Source organism: Varanus komodoensis, unplaced genomic scaffold (genome assembly GCF_004798865.1).
Source record: "Varanus komodoensis strain SLA01 unplaced genomic scaffold, ASM479886v1 scaffold11, whole genome shotgun sequence".
NCBI classification, from domain to species: domain Eukaryota; kingdom Metazoa; phylum Chordata; class Lepidosauria; order Squamata; family Varanidae; genus Varanus; species Varanus komodoensis.
In genome coordinates this window covers 163,178-181,558 of record NW_025335317.1, presented here as the reverse complement: position 1 = coordinate 181,558, position 18,381 = coordinate 163,178, and the positions used below count along the sequence as shown (strand labels likewise).

Below are 18,381 nucleotides of genomic sequence, written 5' to 3'. Positions count from 1 at the left end.
GGCCCCGCGGAGGGATCGCTGGCTGGCTGGACGGACGGAGCGGCACGCGCGGCGCTCGCCTCCCCGCGGCCGCCCTCCCGGACGGGCGCCGGGACGGACCGCGGGAAGGGCGGGCGCCGTGCCCCTCCGCGCGCGGGCGCGGGCTCTCCCCGGTGGCCGCCTCCGCGGCTTGCGCAGCCCCGCCTCCCTCCGCGCTCGGCCGATGCGCGTGTGAATCCGCGGGCGCGGCTCGTTTCCGACGCGGCCGAAGAGCGAGCGGCGCGTCCCCTTCGGGCCGGAGGAGTCTCGGTCGGCGGGTCCGTCGAGCCCGCGCCGGCCAAGCAGCTGCCCTGGAACTGCCCGGAGCGTCCCGGAAAGCGCGGCCCAAGGGCAGCCCCTCCGGGGGCGCGCAGGAACCCGGAGGCCCCCGGGCGCCCCGCTCCCGCCTCGGCCTTCGGCGCTTCCTCTCGCGCTCAGCCTCGCTCGCCGTCCGAGAGCGGGCGGCGGGCGCCGCGGAGGCCTTGTTCTGGCCTGGCCGCTGCTCAGAGCATCGTCTCCGGAGCATCGACGCGGCCAGAAGGCCGGTTGCAGCGGACTGGTTTTTCGGGGAAAGGGGCTGCAGCAACCCCAGGATGCGTCCTCTTCGACGGCCCCACCACCCAGCGCCATGAGACCGACCCGCCAGCGGAAGGCCCCGAGCCCCCTCTCCGAGGTCGTCGCCCCAGCCTCGGGGAAGCGGCCAGCTCGGCGCCGTCCGCACTCACTGCAAGTTGGGAGATGGGGGGCTGCGGCTCCCCAGCTCCGAGTCTGGAGCCGTTTTCTTTCCTATCGCTGGGAACCCAGGTAGACTCATAGGACCGATCTGCTCAGGAATCACAACTAAAACTAGGTGAATTTCTGCAGCTTATTTTACGGGTATTAATACAGTGGTAGCTCAGCTCACGAACGCTTCAGTCTGGGTCGTGTACAGAAATTACATAAAAATTTTGCATGGCCACCCCATGCATGAACTCTGCATGGGGTGGCCATCGCCAGCACGCCCGCCTTCCCTGCGTGGGTGTGATGCCCACATTCCTGCCGGGGGGAGATGGCCGCGATGCTGCCCGTGTTCGCTGCCCGAGCAAGCCGGTGCCCGCCTCCCCCCAGCGTGCCTGCAATCGTGGCTGTCTCCCCCCACCCCTCCAGTGATCATGCAGGGGTTGGGGGGAGACGGCCACGATCTTTGTTGTTCTTTGTCACTTTGCTTCAAATTTTTGTGAGTAAAAAAAAAAAAAAAAATGCAGGACAGATTAACCTTATTGACACTGACCCTTATGGGCAAATTTGACTTGGCTCATGACCAATGACCAATTTGGGTCACGACCAGAGTCCTGAAACGGATTAAGTTCGTGAGCCAAGGTACCACTGTATATTGAAACTCCTGTGATTCTTGCTAAGTGTCTTTTGCTAGCTGAAAATCTGGGATATTTTCTAAATACTCTGATTATATTGAAAATATGATTTAAAAATTAAAATGTTTAGATTCTGCAATTCAAAAAAAGTGTGGCTAGAATCTGAAGGCTGAAAAATCAGACATTTAAGAAACTAAAGTCATTCTGGGTTTTACTAGCACTTTCTAGATGTGGGAGGGAACTAAATCCTAATTTTCAAGCATGGAGGCTGGTTAGGCAAGGCAGGAGTGCGAGAAGCCCTCCTCCGTTTTCAGACATGTTCCATACCTGCATCTCTGGTTTTGTGAGACAGTTAACAAAATTGCCATAATACGCGCTCTTAAAATGTTTGTTTTGCCACGTAGGGTTCAGTTTGCTTGGAATCATGAAATATGAAGCATTCTTGTTCTGGGGTAACCCGCATACCCAGGAGTGAGGGAAAATAATGTACATGAGCTGAATGGGAGAGGGAAGAGTCTGCCCGGGTCTCCGGTGAGCGTTGGGTACATTTGCGTGTCACACCAACAGCCAATAGCATGTATTTACCTGTCGCAGGTATAGATCAGTGAAGGTCTTGGTGTAAGAAAGAGAGCAAGAAGTTTGTGTAGGACCATCCAGCTAATTAACAGGTGAAATGAGATATTTCTGTGGGAGCTTAGTCATCAGAACCCCATATCCAGTACAGGTCGAGGCTGCCTGTCCTGCACTGTAAGGTGCACTGTAGAAGATGCTTAAATGGGTGCCAGTTCACCAGGACAATCCTAATCAGTTTATGGGCACAATTCTGACATGAGATGGAAAATGTGTGGGATGCATCCATCACCCCCCTCAGACTTTTCACCTTTAGGTTGCCATTCTCTGCACGGCCCCGCTCTGGCTCAACCAGTTGATCTTCCACAGGGGCAGACACTCGGAAGTGGCCGGGGTGAGCCAACATACAGAGAGCATGTGCCCAATGATGTGACAGCTCATGGGCTTGCTTTCCCACTGAATGTGCTCCTCTGGCCATTCAGGACGGCTCCCACCCAGCTGTGCAGAGGCCTCCGCATCTCAGGATGGGCAGAGAGACAACCCAGGAGGAAAGTGGGCGGCGGTGGGTGAGGCATCCCAGGTCTCTGCTGATAAGCTGTTGGCTGAATCCCAGGTTGATGACCTAGGGCAGGGGTCCTCGAACTTTTAAAACGGGGCCAGTTCACTGTCCCTCAGACAGTTGGGGGCAGACAGCGGGCTATAGTTTAAAGAAAGTATGAACGAATTCCTATGCACACTGCACATTAAAAATAATTACAATTAAAATAAATTTTAAAATTAATTAAAATTAGAAAAATTAAAAAATGTTTACTCCACTCCCTCGGGCTGCAGGAGAAGCCCAAGATGAGCTGGGGAAGAGCATGTCCATATTCAAGGGACAGAGCTACAACACAACCGAGGCACTAAATATAGTATTTTGCATAATGCAGCTGATGATTGCAACTGGCATTTACAAAGAATGAAGCAAAAATACTAAGAATAAATACTTTTAATGTCACTCTTTATTATTTGACGCAAGTCAGCCCAAAACACTTCCCACAATGCACAATGGCTGTATTTGGATGCAGAGCTAATGACTGCCATATTTTAAGTGCTACCTTGCCAAAACTGGTACTGTCCAGATGACTTGGACTGCAACTCCCAATGGCCACGCTGGTTGGGGATGATGGAAATTATAGTCCTCGCCACCACCCTGGTTCCAAGGGAGCAGGAGTGGAAGAGGAGGGCTGTGAGGAGGGAGGTACAGACTTCTTCCCGAGGCGAGGGGAGGGATGGGACTGTGGCTGGCCGAGCGGGGCGCCTCCCGCCTCTCCCTGCCATGGGGGGAAGAAGCAGGGCGGCCACTCGACGGCCGTGGCTTGCCCATGGAAGGCCCGGCTCCCGCACCTCCGCCACGACCTTCTCTGGGCAAGCTGCCGCCACTGTCAAGCGGCTGTCCCCGGGCTCGGCGAGGCGGCTGCGGCTTGGCCCACAGCACGGGGATGCGGCTCGCTTACTTAAAAATGCATTTAAGAAGTTATATTTTTCTTACCTTCAGGCCTTTTTCAGTGCCTTCATCTCTCTCCTGTTTCCCGCTCCGTATATGCATGCATGCCAAGGGAGGGGGGAGCCAGCACACGTGCAGTTGAAGGGGGCTCTTAGGATCTGGCGCATGCGCAGGCTCCCCCCCCCCCCGCATGCATATAGTGAGTGGGAATGTAGTTTCAAAGAACGCCTCTGCCGGCTCAGAGCCTTTGAACCCTCTCGCATATCGTTTTCTCCGAGCGAGTCCACAAGCTGAGGCAGGCCAAATAAATGAGCATGGCAGGCCATACGCAGCCCGCAGGCCGTAGTTTGAGGATCCATGATCTAGGGCACTAACAGAGCCGGTTGTACGCCAGGATGTTGTAATACTGTACCACAGCCGACAGCAGTAAAACCAGCAACACAATCAGCCACAGAAACAAGAAGGGCAATCCTAGCGGAGGGCCTGTGGAAAGGCCCCAGTCCTGATGCCCTCTGGAAAGCCTGCAGTGTTGGGGCAGGAGGCCCCCCGGTGAGGCACGCGCCTGATGCATTAGAAGCAGAGAATCAGCTGGGGAAGTGCGTGGACTGTTGGATGGCAATTCAGCTGGAGGAGTACAAAGAGACTGGAGAAGCTGGTTGAAATATTTGCATCTGTCTTCACTGCAGAAGATGCAGGACAGATACCTATGTCTGCATTTAGGTTCTCCAAAAGGTGGCCTAAGGAACTGAAGCAGGTAACAGTGATAAAAAATAGAGTTCTTAACTTTATTGACACTCTGAAAATTAATGATTTGCTGGACCCAAATGGTATCCATCCTAGAGTTCTTCCACAGAAAAATATGTAACATGCCCCTAATATGAGCCTTTGTACAGGAGGACTGGAGAATGGTGAACGTAGCACCAAGTTTTAAAAGGGAACTGGGAGACTCAGGAAAGTGCAGGTTAGTGAAATTGCGTATATTCTGGAAAAAATGGCGGAATGGAACACAAAAGATAATGCAGCAAGTATGAAAAGGGATGAGAGCAAAGGTCCTATGTCACTAGCCTTGTGGAGTTCTAGGATAGTGTCCGTAACTGTTTAATTGTCAAACTGTTTAATTTGACAAAGATGCTCACCAAAGACTCCTGAGCAAACCTAGCTGACTTGGAACAAGAGGATTCCTTTTACGGATCAGAAATTGGTTAAAGAATATAAAGCAGAGAATAGGAATAAATGGCAAATTCTCCTAGTGAAGGTATGTAAACAGCAGCACAGTAAAACAGGCCTGTGCTTTTCAGCTTATTCATAAAGTATCGAATTAGCAATGAATGGCCAAGTGGCCACATTTGCTGGAGACACCGGACTATTTAGGGTAGTTAAAACCAAAAAGAAGGATATGGGAAGCCCCCAATGAACTCCCCAGCCTGGAATAATGGGCACTGAAATGGCAACCGTGCTGCAGTGCTTGTGGCTGCAGGCCGTCAAGTCCTCTCCAACTACGGAGCTCATTTCTGCACGGGCCGTCAATTCAGATGGCTCTGCAGGGGGCGAGGCAAGTTCTTGGAGGAGGCTGATGCCCATGGCTTGTGGCTCCTGACGGCTCTGTGCTGCCTCCAGGATCAGAGGCAGGATGCTGGGGCACCACTGCAGGAGAACGTGGGCAGGCAGATGCTGGCGTGCCTGTGCCCTGTTCGTGGGCTGCCTGTGGGCAGCTGGCTCGGGCTAGATCTGTGGGGATGGGCAAGTCTCCTGGGCGCCCCCTCCCCTGCCTGTCTCCTGGCCGTGCGGTGCGTTTGCCTCTTCTGAAGTCTGTACGTGCAGCTGAGTGCCAGCGCTGCGTCCCCGACAGCTGACAGGCACCTTGGACCGTGGCAGGAGAGAGGGGCATGGGCTGCAGGTTTCGGCCAGTGGAGAAGCAAAAATAACTTCACGTTAAAAAGGGCCGAGCAGCACCACAGTAAAGCAATGCCTTGCCCCACACCGAATCCTCGCTGTTTGGGCGGCATCCCAGGCCTTGTCCAACATCCTTCCTTTTCAAAAGGCAGTTTCTTCCCAGCCCCCACTCAAGGACCTCCCCCAAGTGCCAATTAACAAGGAACTCAACATACAAAATGCATTAAGCACATTCGAGAAAGCAATTTTCTCTGAAGAGCCCATTTCCCCAGTGGTTTGGAAAATACAAGAGTGCTATCCAACTGTTTGCACCATTTAAATGTTATTTTATTAAATATTTTCAGTTCAAGGTTTCATTGTAACAAAGCTCTGAAGGTCCTACTGACATCCAGGAAAAAGCCTACCTAACATGATTTCAATTATTTCTCTTGTCATGCAGAGTTTTGCATCGAATGTCTTCTGTTTCCTGTTGAAAATGTGATACAATATTCTATAGATGCTTGCATTAACCCCATAAGAGAACACGAAGAACACGAAAGATCGAAAGCTGTGTTTGATAATGGCCATACCAAGCTAAGGTTCTTGTTAAATTAGAACAGGTTTTAAAGACTGTGCAAAAAACAAAAACTCCAACTCAAACTGTTCCAAGGAAAAAAAACTTTTTGAAAGATGCAGATACTTAATACAGAGGATTTATTATTAATCTTCAGATAAAGAGACAAGGAAAGATCAGGCCTAAAAGCATGCAGAGGTTGTCTCATTTTAAAAAGCTGCATAATTAATTTCCTGTTCCCTACTTTGTGACTTTATTATTAAAAACCTGAATAAAATTGGCAAGGCTTTTCTTTGTTACCGTGCTCACTCAGTCGCTTGGTGCTAAGTATGTTCTATAGCAGACGTGCAGCGCCTGTCCCTCCATCTGAGGCAACCTTCCTGCTGCCGTGCTCTCCAGGTCGCTCTCGCCGAGGCGGAAGAGGACGGAGAAGGGGGTGCACAGGCAGCCTTTGCAAAGGGCGAGCCCCGTTCCCTGCATGGAGAGAAGCGATGGGCAGTGCTGCGGGACAGGCGGCCTCGCGTTCGCAGGAGCCTACGCCGAGGTGTCCCCTGCGAAACAGAAATGCGCTGCTTCCCTTCCGTCCCTTGGGCTCGAGTCACGGGCTTCGCTTATACTCGGTCAAAAGTCACCTCCCGGCTCTTCTGCTTTGTGCTCTTTAGGCAGCAAAGGAGGGACCGCGTGGCCCCGGTTCGCAAAGGCAGGGCCCGGACATGCAAGCAGCCCCTCCCGGGCGGGCTGCAGAAACGGCAACGGTGCAGCTCTGAACTAGGAAATTCATGGGAAGGCTTCTGTCCCACTTGGTTCGGGAAGAGGACTAAGCAGAGACCAGAGTGCGAGCCGGTCGAGGGTTCAAATGCAGGGAATGGGGCGCGTGGGCTGCCCTCCCTGGCAGCAAGGGGGCAAAGAGGGCTGATGCAGGGCAGACCCCCATCGCGGGGCGTGCGCCGATTCAAAGGTTCTTGGGGGCGCGGCCAGCGCAGGCTGGGAAGGGATGCCAAAGCATCGCTGAATGGAACTGCCCGAAGAAGTCAAGCCACGCTAGCGGGGAAAGCACGTGCCCTGAAGCTGCTGGCTCCTGCCTGCCGGTTTTGTCGGAAAACGAATCCCACTGGGAGACCAGCGAGCCCCAGTTACGGGGGTGCGCATATATTTCTCTCTCTCAGTATAAAACGCAAACTAAGTTACACGCCACACAGGAAGCAAATGCTCGCGTGTGCACCTCTTCAGGGCAGGATGTGACACAAAGCTTTCAATGGTTTCTTAAGGAGCACATATTCTGCAGCACTCTGGATCCCACCTACTCTAAACAGGAAAGAAAAAACAGACAGACAGACAGACAGACAGACAGACAGACAGACAGACGCCGTTCATGTACTCCCTCCTGCCTGACTTCATTTGTCCTTAAACCTGACCCTTGTCAGCTGGCTGCACACCTGTGTCAGAGCGGGTGCATCCGCACAGCGAGTCCCCACGCCACACAGCGAGTCCACTTGTCCTCGTCTCTTCCAACGTTCTCACGCGTTTCTGTGCAGGCTGTCAGCAGGGCCGACTGGCACATCTCCACCACCGGCGCTCGTGCCCGAGTCAGTCTGCCGGAAGGAAGAGGGGCGCAAAGATCCTCCTTCCATCTTGCCCCCTTTCTCCACACCAGTGCAGGGGAGCCCCACGCCCACGTCTCACTGGCCGAAGGTGGGGCAGAGCCTGGACATGGGGGGCTCGTGCTCTTGCCGAGTGCCGGTCTTTGTGCTCAGCCACACGCACTGCTCCTGCTCTCCCTCTCCCTCTGCTCCGGTTCTGAAAGATGCGCCAAACCACTGCCCATTCTCCGCCCTGGAGAGGAGGCGCTGGACACTCCGCCATGGATTCTCTCTCTTCTATACAAACAATATGGGTTTCTCTTGAGGTTGTAAGACACCTTCGTACAGCAGAAACAGACACGATGGATCCATGGAAAAACAACAGAAAGGTGGCAGCGCCCCGAGCATCAGGTGCATGCAGGGTTTCGTGCATTTGGCTGCTGCCGGTTTGTAATTCATATTTTTTAAAAACGTCAAAACGAACATGACCGTCGGACCGTCGCTGTCATTCAGGTACTCCAGAGCTGCTTGCTGAGAAGATACTGCCCTCCCGCTGTGGATCTCCGAAAACTGCTGCAGTAAGAGAAGGGAGAAGGCTTGAGGAGGGGAAGACCAATGCGGCCAGATCAGCCAGACAGTTTCCACCGGGTGGCTTGAGCAGATATGCCTGGTTTTAATTTGGGATCGTGATGGCATTACAGGGACACCCTCCCAGAAATGCAAACAGCACTCCCCCCACCCCTGTGGTTTGCCACTGATCCTGCCAGGTGCTCAAAGAAGCTGGAAATAAAAGGGCAGGTCAGAATCACACACAGGGCGAGGCCAGTCCCTGCTGCAGGAGGGTCAGGATGACAGGCGACCAGCGAAGCCCCCACGACCCATTTCAGCCCAATGCAAATGCCAGCCGGACGCCTCCCTGGCCGGATCCAGCGCTGACAGCCAGCTCCCATTGGGGAGGGCCCTGTTGGGACCGGCCTTGCTAAGCCGCAGTGCCGTGGCTTGCTTGGCTGTGCCGAAGGGGATGGGCAAGGAGGGCGGGAGCAGTAACGTCAGTGAGGAGGGGAGAGATGAGCTGGGAGGGGGAGAGGGCCTGGGCAGGGGCCGCAGCCCGCCCCATCATCACGAGTGCCCCACTGCAGCTGTGCTACAGGGCAAGTGCGGGCCCTTCTGCCACGCCCCTCACGACGCAGGGTGATGGCGCCACTTCCCTGGGGACAGAGGGAAGGGGAGCGGAGGGCATGGGCCCAGCCACCGCCAGCTGCTCACCCGCCGGCCTGCCCGGCGGGGTGGAGAGGCTGCAGCTCACTTCCGAAGTGGGGACAGAGGTGAGCAGCTGGCTGGGCGGCACGCCAGAGCAGACCCGATACCATCGGGCCGCTTTGTGCTCGACTGCTGAAAGGCTCACCGGAGGCTGAGCCGGACCGGCCCAGTCCCCTGAGCACGCCTGGCCCGGCCAGGCCTCCAGTGCGCCCTCCATGGCTCTGCAAGGGCAGCCCTGAGGGCCGTCCTCCCGGCCTGCGTACCGTGTGTGGCTTCACTGGAGCGGCGCTGCTGGGGCCCCCGAGCAGTGGTAGTGCACGTTCAGCCACTTGCCGTCGCGGCGGTGCCAGACGCGGGTCTCCTCGGACTGCATGGTGCGGGGCCGGCCGTGGCCGTCAATGTACTGCGTCAGGCGGATGTAGGCGATGCAGGCCGCGTCGTCGCCAATCACGTGGACGTGCGGGTTCAGGATGGTCGTGTGGATCGGCTTGCTGTTCTTGGACAGCACTGGGGAGACACAGGAAGCGCTCAGAGACGGGACGGCTTCCTGGGGTTCCTCCCTGGCCGCCTACCACACAGGCTGCCCGCCCTGGCCCCACAGCCCTCCTTCCACCCCCCTCAACCCGCGGTGCAGCACCCGGCCCCTCCCCACACAAGCCCTCCCGGCCCCGCCTCCTCTGCTCCCCCAGGCCCATGGCCAGCAGCACTGGCCCCCTTTGTCTCGGGCTCTGCCCACCCAGCGCTGCAAGGGCAGCGCTTCCTTTCCACATTGTGCATGTCACTCTGGAGGCTCCTCAGAAGAGCAGAATGAACAGCTCCCTCGCTGGGCCACCAGGCTGGAACGCCACCAGGAGCATGGGCTACCAAGGAGCAGGGTGGGCCGGGGCCAGCCCTGCTTTTCCATCGACTGTCCTGGGAATGCTGCTGTGGGAAGGCATCGTGCCAGCCCCGGAGCAAGCAAACCGGATGCAGCCACCTGTCACCAACACTCGGCCGGCTCAGTTCATTTGCAACTTTCCCCATTCCTACATTAACAATTCGCTCTGGCACCCATAGGTGCCTGCAAACGCCTAAACACTTTTAAAGGGTTTGTTTTTTTCCTGCTCTTTAATGCACTTCTGTGGATTTGTATGAAATGCACACCAGTTCCTAGCAATTATCCACCAGCTTCAACAAAAGCAGGCCATATCCAAATAATACCCATTTGAAGCTGGCATCTCAGGGCCACCCGTTCATATATTGTGTGGTACTCAATCCATGGCATTATTGGAGGGGTCTAGCCTTCCAATTTTGTGATATCAGTTAAGTGTTAAAAGAGCACAGAGAATCCATTTATGCTAACCATTTGTCAATTTCCATGAAGCAGATAAATCATGTAGATCAGTGAATATTAAGGTCTATTTCAGAACAAAACGTATGCATATAATAACGTCCTCCAGAAAGAGGTGAATGCCAGACTCTGCCAAAACACACGCTTGAAAGAATTAGCTGCACTGCACAAGCAGCAAGCAGCTGAGTTAGACAATCTTCAATTACAGCAATGCTGGGTCCCCAACAGTCACAAAATATTATCATCGTATTTGCTGAACAGGACACGGTCAAAGACCCATCAACACAACAGGTGGTCACCACTGCATCAGTCCACTGATGTGGCATCTCGCAGAGGTGCCTGCAGCAGCCTCCAATTCCCAAATTGCCCAGGGGTTAAGAGGGGTTGGGGCGCCGGGATCAGCGCATACAGGTTACTGTGGCTGTTTTGAGGTGGCTGCGTATCAGATCTGGCATGATTGCAAAGGCATACATGCGTCCTTATGCACTGGGAAACCACCACACCAAAGGAAGCTGCTGAAGCTGGACGCACGATCACATCAGCACTGCTCTTTGCCGTGTTTTATCAGCATGCAGGTCTGTGCTGGCAGGATGTGTGCGTGCAGGGAGAGGGGGACAAGGCACCGGTGGACAGGACACTGTGGCAAACTGCACACACACCTTGGAAAAGCAAAGCAAAACAAAGCAAAACACAGGACAACAGATGACTCCTAAGACATGGTTCCACTTCGAAAACAAAACCAGGGAATTCACAAGTCCACATTCGGGGAAGAAATCCAGATGGGGAGAATGTCAGAAGCATCCCTAATCAAAAGGAAAGTTGTTCAACAGGATAAATGTATCATCAATTCCCCACTGACACCTAGTCCAGTGTTGGCCTTGAACCCCAAAGAAAACTGTAGTTCCTTCCTACCTAGGCCGACAGGGTGAAGGGTCATTTTGGTGTTGCCAGTTATCTACCACTCACAATTCTCAAAGTAAAACTTGTGGAAGTCCATTCCCTCCACGAGGTTTCCCAGTGCTTCGGGTTCAAATGAGGTCAGTCCCGGGTCGCAGATCTTCCTGCAGCCAACAGAGAAATCCCGTCTCATCGGCAGCTTTGCCTCACGCCCTCGTGGGGAAAGCACAGGCCTGGCCATCGAGCAGGAGGGCAGCCCGTCGGAGACCCCCCTGGTCGGGGCAACTGAGTGTGGCGGCTTGCAAGCCCCGGGCCAGATGGGCCCTGCCCCCACAAGAAGGGCCCAAAGGAGCAGGAGCAGGAGCAGCCCTGGGGGCGCTCTCTATTCCACCCCACTCTCTGAAACAGAGGAGTGCTTTTTGCAGCTGCATTCACCGTGACTGCCACAGCGAGTATTATTTCAATCAATTGAGTTTGTTTTCTTTTTTAAAATCCATGCACCTTGCTGGCAATGGAAGTTCAGGACAAAAACAGGAATGTACATATTGCTCAGTGCCACTGTCCTGAGCCGAGCAAGACCCATGTCTGCACACTGCAGCCCCCTGGCCCCTCTGGAGGAGGTTTCATTTGGCCCAGCAGAGTTTCCACGATGTCCCGCTCCATCTCCACTGGAGCCCTGCTCAACCCTTCCTTACAGCACGGCAGCTAGAAATGCAACGCACCTTCGAGCCAATCTAATAGCTTTACAGAGGATAGTCTCTGTCCACAGAGCAACACAGTGCAGGAACCTGAGACGGGCAGCAGAGGCCCTCCTCCGGGAACCCTCCGCGAAAGACCTTAGGAGACAGAGGCCCTGGAGCAGGGCCTTCTCTGTGGTGGCGCCCCCACTATGGAATGCGCTCCCCAGAGAGATCCACCTGGCACCGTCATTGTATGTTTTTCGGTGCCAGGTTAAGACCTTGTTATTTAATCAATATTTTAATAAGTTTTAATATTGAATTTTATTAATGTATTTTATTAATTGCAGCCAGAGTGGGTCGTCAATTTATTTATGCTGTTAGCCGCCCAGAGACGTCAGTAATTGGACAGCATGCACATTTTATAAATAAATAAATAAATAGACCATGCAGGATCACGGGCTGAACGTGCCACATGGGAGCCTCCCCAGATCCGGTCACTGCTTGCTCTGGCTTGGCTGGTCCTGGCTCCTCCAGTGGAAGACTTCCAAAGAGAACATGCCCGTCTTCCTCTGTGACCTGGGCGACTCTGCCAGAGCGACACTCGCTCCCCTGGTTTGCTCATCCCTGCTCTGTGGGGAGGCTGCTTAGGCTCCTGCCACATGAAGTGGGCAAGTCAGCAAGGCACTGCCAAAGGCAACAGCAAGGGCTGGTTTTGCAGGAACGTGGAGTGGAAACACTCTCACTTGCATGCATGCATGTGCACATGGGTATATGCATCTGAAACAGGATGCATTTATTTCTGTATCATAACAAAATAAGAACCACGACTGCGAAACCGGTCAGTCCTAGAGGAGATCAACCCCGACTGCTCCTTAGAAGGCCAGATGCTGAAGCTGAAACTCAAGTACTTTGGCCACCTAATGAGAAGGAAGGACTCCCTGGAGAAGAGCCTGATGCTGGGAACAATAGAGGGCAAAAGAAGGAGGGGACGGCACAGGATGAGGTGGCTGGATGGAGTCCCTGAAGCAGTTGGGGTGAGCTTAAGTGGACTCCGGGGGGTGGTGGAGGACAGGAAGGCCTGGAGGAGTGTTGTCCATGGGGTCGCGATGGGTCGGACACGACTTCGCAAGTAACAACTGTGATTATCATTGCTACAACTCTATTTCAGTTCTATATCATCCACTAGCTGAAAATCTCCAGGCAGTAGCTAAGGTAGTCTTTAGTATGGTTTGCAGTCATCAATTTACAAATATAAATTCAGGTTCCTGCTCTTTCTTAACTGGCTAGAAGGCCAGATTTCACTTGCTAAACTTGGACCTTTTTGTTTGCTCCTTTGCATTAGCCCCAGAAGGCCTGCTGGCTTCCTGCAGTTTTCTCTGCCCCACGCATTGGACCAGCCATGTGCAGAGTCTGTAGGACATGCCCGCAGGTGCCCCCCCCCGCCCACCGGCCACTTACGTGTAAGCCTCAAAGTCCCCGTTGTTGATCGCTTCGATCAGCTGCTCTGTGATCTTGATGATCTCTTGCTTGCGCACTGCGGGCGAGAAGAGAGAGGCCGCTTACCGCCTGCCGCAAGCCAGCGCCCCCTCGGGGGGATCTGCTGAGCAGGAGCAGGGCCCTCTTCCCGGCCGTCCCCTCGCCTTTCGGGCAGCGGCAGCAACAGCGGTCTACTCAGGAGCACAGAGGATGGAGTCTGGGGGACAGGAGGGGCATGGAGGGGGGACAGTAGAGATCCTGCAGCACGGACGGCCTGCCGGTGCTCCGGTCCAGCAAGGTGTTGGCACCAGGGCCAAGGGCCAGACTGCCGGGGGTCCTGGCACACCAGACTCCTGATGGGAAAGACCGACTGGATGACACGGTGCTGTGGAGGGCAGGCAAGGAGGCGGCCCCACGGGGACATAACTCTGGTCGCCCAGTGGCAGGCGCGGCCGCCTGGGCTCTCGCACTCCCGCCTCCAGCGCTTCCCGCCTCTCCCTCGTCTTCCTGCCATCGCGCCCAAGTCCCCATCACTTCAGGGTGAGCCGTGGCTCCCCCCAGAGCCACGTGCTGAAGCTGGCTGGCAAAGCACGGTTCGTTAGCCACGGTCTACGGTGGCACGCACACCGCGAGGGACCGGTCAAGGGAAGGGGAGGTGCGGGGAGGTCTCCTGGGTGCGGGGCCTGCGCTCCGACTCACAGGCCGCCCTTTGCAGGGGGCAGCTGCAATGTGCCCACCCTGGACCACAAAGGTGGCTCCCTCGAGTTTCCCACACTTAAGAAAGCAGCCAACAGAGTCTGTGGGAACACGGGTGTGAGTTCGACACCCCGCCAAGGCAGCCGAGGGAGGACCCCGGGACGGGCAGCAGAAGCCGCTGCCATCCTGCTGCTTTGCCAGAATCCTGGGGCGCTCCCGCAGCAAGAGGCCCTGCCCAAGGGGGCTTCCGGGCGTGTCTCGTGGGCTCCCTGCAGGCCATGCTGAGGCCTCTGCTGCATGGTTTCTGCGGGCCTGCCCTGTGGCACCCACACACCGCTTCCACCCGCAGTCATGCCGCGCTGCGCCTCTGTGCCGCCCCAAGTCCTGCGCCGGCACGGTTTGTGGGAGAGCCGCTGGCACAGGCACCACACTTTCCCAGCTGGCGGCTGCGCAGGCGCACGGAGGCAGAGGCTGGGCCACAGCTGCAGGGGAGATGGCCAGGCTTTGGCACCACGTGGAACGTGGATGCTGGCCAGGCACGGTGGCCCCCCAGCTGCCGAGGGCTTTCTGGGGGCTCCGTGCCCAGCCCCACCGCGTTGCCCATGGGTCAAAAGCAGGCTGGCCAATGCTTCTGATGCCCGTGTCAGTCCCAGGCTAGAGCAACGGCCCAGCAGAGGGGCATGGGGACAAGGGCCCCACACATGTCCAGAGCACTGCATGGGGGGCCCTAGAAGCCGTTCTGGCGGGCGAGAGACATTTCCATGGACAGAGCAGGAAAAGGGGCTTCGCGGGCTCGGGGGACTTGGTGCAAACATCCTTTTTAGAGGCTCTGAAGCACATACTACTCAGGCCATCAGTGAAGAAGGAAGAAGGAAGGAAGAAGAAGAGGAGGTTAATTAAGCTCCCACGTCCCGCCAATCTGGCTGGAGTGCAGGGATCCTGGCTTTGCTGGAGCTCAGGTCCGGGCGGCCTTCACGTGAACCAGCTGCCCTCCACCCCACTCCCTGCCAGCCTGCGTGACTGACAACCGTTTCCGGCACTACAGGTTCCCAAGCCTGCTCCCCAAGACTCGGCACTGCCCCTTCTCTCCGAGGACGCGCCACGTGGTGCTGATCCAGGCAGGCAGAAACGGGAGGCCCACAGTCCCGCTGCAGCTCTGCCCAGAAGCCCCGGCCCTCCTCAGGGCTGCCCGGAGCGCCAGGGAGCACTCGTCTCCCGCTACAGACATTCGTTCCTGCCGGGCCATGCCAGTGGAGTGAGCAGGCGCTACCGCCTGCCCCCAGAGACACGCGCACCGACCGCGTGGCCGAAAGTGGACCGTGCTGCTGGCCGCGGCCACCTCCCACTCCCCGAGTAGCACGGGCAGGCGCCAGGAACGCCAAGCCTCGAGCCCACAGATCCACTGGGTGGTGGCGAGGGGACTGCGGCAGATGCGCCACCATTCCCAGAAGTCCTCTGGAGCGAGAATGCCTGTGGTTGCAAGTCCGGGTCAGAAGTGCTGCCCCATGCGCTGCCTCCTGTTGGCCTGGAACGGCTGCCCTTCCCGTGCACGGCGTCTCACCCACGAGCCGCGAACACGGTGCTCGCAGGAAAGGCCTCTGTGGAGCGCAGGTGGGGGCAGCCGCACGTCCCCCCCACCAGCCCAGGGCAGAACGAGCCCTGGCCCACCAACAGGCTCAGGCGCTCACTGATGGCCCTGCCCTTGCTAGCCAAAACCTAACGCAAAATGCAAAATGCCACGCGGACTCATTCTCTCCCTGCTTTTTTCCCACTTGCACGGGAGATGCTGCTGTGGTGACCGGTGGGACTTGGGGCTGTATTCTGAGGGGAGACGCAAAAGCACGAGAGCTTTCCCCTCCGTTTCCCCCAAAACGGAGCTCTGCACCGTCTCCATTTCACGTGGGTCCCGGCAGGACTGGCGGCTGGCCCAGCCGGAGCGAAGGCCCCAGGGCTGCAGGAGCGGGACAAGCACACCCGGATGCCGGGAGCGGCTGCTTCCCAGTCCCCGTGGGTCTTGCCTGCGTCAGCGCCAGCCGGCACCCCTGCAGCCAGGCCCTGGCTGGCCAGCATCAGGCAAGCTGGAGGAGGAGAGGGCCGGATCCTCCATGGGCGGCCGAGGGAGCCGCTCCACCTGCTCCGGCTCAGAGGCAGGGCGCCTGCTTCAAACCTTGCCTGCACACAGGCTCCCGGGAGACCCTCCGATTCTGCAGGCCTTGCCTCCTTGGAAAACTGCGAGGGCCCTTCTGCCGCCACAGCAGAAGGGCGAGCAGCAGAGGGTCCGGCTGCGGGTGGAAGGGCTCGCTCCAGGGCCGCTGCCTCCAGACACACAGGCGGGCCCTGGGCGCAGCCAGAGCCCACCGGTGCAGGGAGAGGCGTGGGACGGGGCTGCAGGGGCCAGAGGACCCTGGCGCGACCTTGACCCCATGAGGCGGTCAGGAGGGCAGGGGCTGCGTGCAGCTCGGAGGCGCACCCAGCTCCGGACAGACACTCCCGGACGGGTGGGGCCCATGGTTGCTCAAGATGGGGTTCCCAGAAAGTCTGAGTTCAACGAACCGTCTGTGCAGGCTCCGAGAGGGTTTCTTTGCCGGCTCCAGTTTGCTGGAAGTGCCTGGCAGGGTTGCCTGCCATTCGGAAGGACAGAAAGGGGAAATGCCGCTTCGAGGGACAGGGAGGCTGCCTGCAGCACTTGCAGAGGCAGCTCAGAAGGACTTCCAGAGTCCATTCCAAAAATGTTCGCATGTGGCGTTCCATTACAAAAACAGTCCTATCCAGGACAAAGGAAAGTTCAGAAAGACCCCCACTTCATTATATGTTCTAACTGCCAAGCTGCCATCCTCTCTCCTATCCTATAACCTACCCACTGAATCCCTTTTCCCCCAGAGCAATTCCATTACGATTAGCTGAACGTGACACGACGACCAACTAGCATGACTGGACGCATCTGACGAACGCACGGCCTGCCGAGAGGCTTCCTCGGCCGGGTCCACGGAAGTCAGAGGGAGCTGCCCCCCCCGTGGGGACGCAGGCCCAGCTCCCGGAGCTGCTCCGAGCCAAGCCTGGCAGAAAGAGGCCGCTGCGAGGAGGGAGCAGAGAGGGAGACAAGGGGGCTCAAAGGTCGAGGAAAGGTGCGCGAGGCAGGAAACCAGGGCTACTTTGTCTACTCTGCTACTGCTGCGAATCAGTGGCTAACTTACATGGCGGACTGTTAAGTGCAAATGGAACTACTGGAGTTAGGACAGGCTCCGACTGAGCACGATCCAACTCCACTGTTTGCCCTGGGCTGTCCCAGGCAAGAAGTTTCTCTTCGCAAGACTGGGTAGTAGTAGTTGCTGCAAAACAAATGCAAGCGTTAAAGTAAAAATAAAACCAGAAAGCAAAATAAGGAGTGCACTGAAAACACAAACACATGCAAACACACCCACGCACACAGGAAATCCCGGAACACGCCCCACACCCGGCTCCAGAGTCTCGGGGCCTTCCTTGGAAGAGGCTTCGCAGGGGGTGGCAACATGGAGACCGGCTTCGCAGCCAGGCCTGCCCACAAGGAGGTGTCGTCAGCGTCGTGAACAAGCAGCACAACAAAAGCGGAGGAAGGATCGAGCAGGTCGTCCTGCCCACCCCAAGCCATCAGCAGAGCCACGCCCGAGGGACGCGCGTGGGGATCCCCGGCCCCACACGGCAGGGCTTCCAGGCCAGCTCACAGGTCTTGGCAGCAGCTCCACTTTCCGGGAGAAAACCAAAGACTTGGCAATAGCTTTGCACTGAGAATGTGCACCCCATGGCAGGCATCCGTCCTCCAGAACCGTGCTGGAGCAAACCAGCACCTCTTCGCCAAAGCTACTTTCTTAGCGGGATCGTCCGGGAAGGATGCTGGGGAATCGACAGCCGTGCTCAAGCAGAGCAGGACCAGGCCTGGCGAAGGCCTGGGTGGGAAACGTCCTGGGTGCCCTGTGGGCGCTGCCTCAGTGACTCCGAAGGAGTGAGGAACAACTCTGCCGCTGCTCCGCGAGTGACGCAGGGCGCTGAAGAATCCTTGAGAGGTTCCTGCACATGCTTCCTGTCTCCAGGCAGCGGACGGGAACTCCGAGTGGACACGTCTGGAGGTGCCACCACGCCTGCCGGCCTCATCCCTGCGCATTCATGCAGGCCCTGCTCAGCGGGTGCTGGGGACCACGTGCAAAGCAGTGTGGAAAGAGGGGCACAGCCTCCGTGTCCTGTGCGGGTCCCACCCGCTGCGCCTGCCTTGCAGCTCCTGCCACCTCAGTGCAATGGGACTCCAGGCAGCAAAACGAGTCGTGCAAAACCGGCATGTTCATTGCCTTGTTCTGCAAGCTGGCTGCTTCAAGAGCAGCTGAAGGGAATCATGACCCAGGATGGACACCCCGCTCACAATCACAGTGCGGGCAAGGGAAGCCCCACGGAGGGGCCTCCAGCTCCCTCGGGCTCCCCAGCAGGAAGCGGACAGGACGTGGCGGCCGAGCACGGCTCCTGCTTGCCCGGAGCCCAAGCCCCCTGTGTTCCAGGCAGGAGGGATTTTTCCAGCAAGAAAAGAAAGCGATCGCTGCTGTTTGCCCCAACACTGCAGGGACA

The 18,381-nt window shown here is 56.8% G+C and overlaps 1 protein-coding gene across 18 annotated transcripts in view; it reads right to left on the bottom strand.

Annotated features, from left to right (window-relative positions):
- Positions 1-5,624: 5,624 nt before the first annotated feature.
- Positions 5,625-18,381, bottom strand: part of CAMK2G (calcium/calmodulin dependent protein kinase II gamma) — a 94,019-nt gene continuing 81,262 nt past the window's right edge. For 8 of the 18 annotated variants that reach the window (XM_044420134.1, XM_044420137.1, XM_044420136.1 and 5 more), the window contains 5 exons: positions 16,986-17,120; positions 13,078-13,153; positions 11,009-11,103; positions 8,976-9,219; positions 5,625-8,025 (listed from right to left, as the gene is read on the bottom strand). In XM_044420134.1, the coding sequence (XP_044276069.1) occupies positions 8,987-9,219; positions 11,009-11,103; positions 13,078-13,153; positions 16,986-17,120 (539 nt within the window). In that variant the 3' untranslated portion in view covers positions 5,625-8,025; positions 8,976-8,986. Of the gene's footprint in view, positions 8,026-8,975; positions 9,220-10,954; positions 11,104-13,077; positions 13,154-16,985; positions 17,121-18,381 lie in introns of those variants that run through there. The other 10 variants (XM_044420141.1, XM_044420145.1, XM_044420143.1 and 7 more) reach the window with 3 other exon arrangements.